Source organism: Erinaceus europaeus, chromosome 3, assembly GCF_950295315.1.
Source record: "Erinaceus europaeus chromosome 3, mEriEur2.1, whole genome shotgun sequence".
In the NCBI taxonomy this organism is placed as follows: domain Eukaryota; kingdom Metazoa; phylum Chordata; class Mammalia; order Eulipotyphla; family Erinaceidae; genus Erinaceus; species Erinaceus europaeus.
Window position 1 is genome coordinate 63,715,886 of NC_080164.1, and position 3,915 is coordinate 63,719,800.

The 3,915-nt window shown below is 58.9% G+C and overlaps 1 protein-coding gene across 1 annotated transcript in view; it reads right to left on the minus strand.

Annotated features, from left to right (window-relative positions):
• Positions 1-1,138, minus strand: part of ATOH8 (atonal bHLH transcription factor 8) — a 14,655-nt gene extending 13,517 nt beyond the window's left edge. Inside the window, exon 1 of the mRNA XM_060187317.1 lies at positions 3-1,138. Within this exon, the coding sequence (XP_060043300.1) occupies positions 3-707 (705 nt within the window). The 5' untranslated portion in view covers positions 708-1,138. The remainder of the gene's footprint in view (positions 1-2) is intronic.
• Between the last annotated feature and the right edge of the window lie 2,777 nt (positions 1,139-3,915).

A 3,915-nucleotide genomic window follows, 5' to 3' on the forward strand; every position in this document is an offset into this window, starting at 1 on the left:
ACCTGCTTCCTGAGCGCTTCGAAGGCGGCGCTGATGGTGTGCACCCGCGTGCGCTCGCGCGCGTTCGCCAGCAGCCTGCGGGTCTGCTGCAGGGCTTTCATCTCCGAGGCGGCGGCCGACCCTTCGGGTCGTTTCCTAGGCGACGCTGAGGACTCCGCGTGGTTATTGTAAATTACGTGTGAGATTGACGAGTAGGAACTTTCCCCGGGGCGCGCGGACGGCTCGGGGGGCATGGGGCGCGCGGGCGGAGCGCACAGCAAGATGCGGGGACGCAAACCCGGCTCTCGGAAAGCCGGGGCCTCGGGGCCCAGGGGGGCTTGGCCCAGGGGGGCCTGGGGCGCGGGGGGCGGCGTGGGGAGCCCCGGCCCCACCGCACCCAGCGCGAAGCCGCGTTTCCGCGCGTCTGAGACCTCAGGCGCCCGGGCTGCCCGGCGCTCCCCGGCGGCGTCCGCGCCCGCACCTGGGGGGACGGTGGGCGCCCCCGGAGTCGCCACCGGGACCGGCTGCAGCCGCTGGGTCCCGTCCCGCAGTCCGTTGGCTGCGGTGGCCCCGGGCTCCGGCGCTTCCAAGTCCAATCGGAAAGTTTTATAGCCGTTCGCACGCCGCGCCGGCTCCTTGCCTTTCCGCTTGAGCTTCTTGAGACCGTTCAGTTCCTTCACGCACACGGCTTTCCACGGGCCGTCCTCGAGCACCGGGAGGTGCTTCATGGCGCGGGCGGCGCGCGGAGCCGGGAGCACTCTGCACGCTGCGTGGGCTCCGCGGGCTCCCGGTGCTTCCCGGGCTGCCCGGCTCCCGGAGCTCCTCGTGCTCCCCGCGCTCCCCGCGCTCCCCGCGCTCCCCGCGCTCCGCCGCCGCCCAGGCGCGAGCCCCCCCCTCCCCGCGCCTCCCCCTCCCTCCGCGCCCCGGGCAGCTGCGCCGCGGGCTCCCCGAAGCCGCCGCGCTGTCCGCTCCCGGAGCGCTCAGAGTGTCATCTGAAGTGGTTGCCGCCGCGCCAGCAGTGCCGGAGCACGCCCGCTGCGCTCCATCTGTGTTTGTTTAGCCTCAGTTTACACAGAAGCCCGGTTAGCCAGATCAGTCAGCGCCGCCGCCTGGAGAGGAGGCAGCTCCCGCCGCCGCCGCCGCCTCCCAGCCCTGCCGCCCGAGCCCAGAGCGCCTTTAAAGAAACAGGAAGCATTTTTCAAAACAGCTGGGCTGCCCGCCGCCGCCTTTGTCCGCGGCCTCTCCACCTCCTCCCCCCCTTTAGCCCCCCAGCCCGGCTGCCCAGAACCGGGCCCCCCACCCCCCTTCCCGGCTCTCGCTCCGCCCCCTCCTCCAGTCAGGGCGAGGAGGGGTCCCCGCAGATCCGAGCACGTGGGCGCTCCCCAAATCAGAGCTGGGCCTCCTGCACCTCTGACCTCGCCTGGACCCAGCGTCCACCTTCCACACCTGGCCCCTCACCCCTGCCACCCCAACTGGTGCAGGCCTCCTCTTCTGGAGGGGGCGATGGGGGAAGGGGCAGCTCTGGAGATGCCCTTGACCCTCACTGCCAGGACACAGGCCTCAGGAAGGGGGCTGCCTGAGCAGGGGGACCACGGAGTTGCGAGGAGGAATGTGCTTTCCCATAGTCACACAGTGAGGCCAAGAGGCCCAGAGGCAGAGGAGCTTCGCATGTAGACAGACACGCATCTAAGAGAGCCCCAAATCGCCTCAGCCTAGGCTGCCCACCAAGCCAGGAACAAGTAATAGAGTATGGGTGATAACATCAACGCCTGCCACAGCATTTACCTGCCGTGAGGAATTAAGCACCAGACATGTGGGAGTTACTACAATAACTTAGTCCAATGGAGCTTTGGTTAATCGTCATTATTGATAAGAGGCAAAGGAGCTCCTAAAAGCAGATTTCCCACCTCACCACCCCCACCACACAGACCTCTTAAAACCAAGTGATTTGGGGCATCCTTGGACCTCTCTGTGCGTCCCTGTCCTCACCTGTGAATGGTGGCATTCCTGTGTACTTTTCACTTGAGCTGGTGGACAGAAGTAGCTGAGCATCTGTGTGTACAATGCTCAGAGCAGCGCCTGGCACCAAGCCAGAGTTTTGCAAGAGCCTGCTGCAACTGGCAAAGGACCACAGTTGAGCCCCCAAACCTTTGGTCCTGTGTGCCACTCCACTGGAGATTCTGGGAAGAAGAGGTCAAACTGGTGCACCCTCCACATCAGGCTTCCCTGAAGGACCAGCACACTTCTCCAATGCCCTTTCTTGTGCCTGTTCCTCTCTGAGGAGGTGATGGGCACTAAAGGCAGATTTGGAGAAAGTGACCTATTGGCCCTGTGTTTGCAGCCACTGTGCTCTTCATCTTTCAGATTTCAGCCCTCCACTCTCTCCCCAGGCACACCAGACCCTGTGGGAATTTTCCAGTGCAAATGCAACCCCACAAGAAGGAGTGTCCTGGGGTGGGAGGAAGTGGAGGCATGGTGGCCTGAGGCATGCAGGTCCCTGGGAGGTAGACTGGGGTCAGGAGCATAGAGCTAGGGAAGGCAGTCCGAAACGGACCCTGGCTTTTTAGCTGCAGAGCCCAGTGACCATGGGTGAGATAGTCCATCCCACTGGGCTTCTGTTTCCTCACCTGTCCTTGAGGATAACATCTCTGCCCAGCCAATCTCTCAAGGGAGCTGTGAAAGTGAAAAAAGATGGTGGATTTTAAAGGTCTTTGACATAAAGCTTTAAACTGACAAGTACATGCCCACAATCATACACACACACACACACACACACACACACACACACACACACACATTTTTCTAACTATGGTAAAATAGAAAGCCTCATTTTGTGCCCAATGAGATGGGACCCAACATCATAATGTACGTGCCCTCTTGTTCCTAAATACCTAGTAGAGCTGATCTTATCACATAAGATAATACCTAAATACCTAAGAGCTGATCTTATCACATAAGGTGTGTGCCCAGAGAGGAGCCCTCACTCCCTGCTGTTTCCTCAACTAGCCAGAGACCTACTTAATGCACTAGATTTTGCTCACTGGTGTCCCATGTTTCTCCCCTGCAGAGCTGCTCTTCCTTATGGAAGAATGACCACTCTAGTCTCCTCCCGTGAGCCTCAGCTGAACACCACACCCCATCACTTTTGCTGGCCTCTGCACATGCTTGCTCACAGATATTGCTGCAACTCGCTCTCCCTGAGAACCTGTCTAACGCTCCCCAAATTTGTGGATTCCTAGAAAGCAGCCGTTTCTTCTCTTCCTATCACCTGAAAGAGCTGCCGCCCAGGAAACCACTGCCCTTTATGTTCTCCAGACTCCAAACAAAGGCTAAGATAAGATCCCAAGTTGCCTGCTGCTCAGTAGCCAATAAGGAGAGAAAGCCAAGTCTCTCACTCCAAAGCTACCGAGGAACCCCAGCTTTCTCCTCTGTGGAATAGAGGTCGTCATAATGTATCTCACAGTGGTAGCATGAGAAGGACTAAGAGAGGCTGCAGACAGTGTTGAATGTAGTGCATAAAGTAGAATGAAGGGCAACCTTAGCTAACCTGGGTTAGTGCAGCCATCCAAGCTACTCTTATCCCAGTATGAGTCTCTGGACTTGGGTGCAAATGTAGGGTGAGGTATCATGAATACTTGGCATGAGTTGGGTGACTGAAGATTGTCCCTAAGAAGTCAAACTGGGGGGGGGGGTCGGGTGGCAGCACAGTGGGTTAAGCGCACATGGCACGAAGCACAAAGACCGGCGGAATAAGGATCCTGGTTCTAGCCACCCCCCCACTCCCCACCTGAGGGGGTTGCTTCACAGGCTGTGAAGCAGGTCTGCAGGTGTCTGTCTTTCTCTCCTCTCTGTCTTCCCCTCCCCTCTCCATTTCTCTCTGTCCTATTCAAAAACAATGACATCAATAACAACAATAATAATAATCACAACAACAAT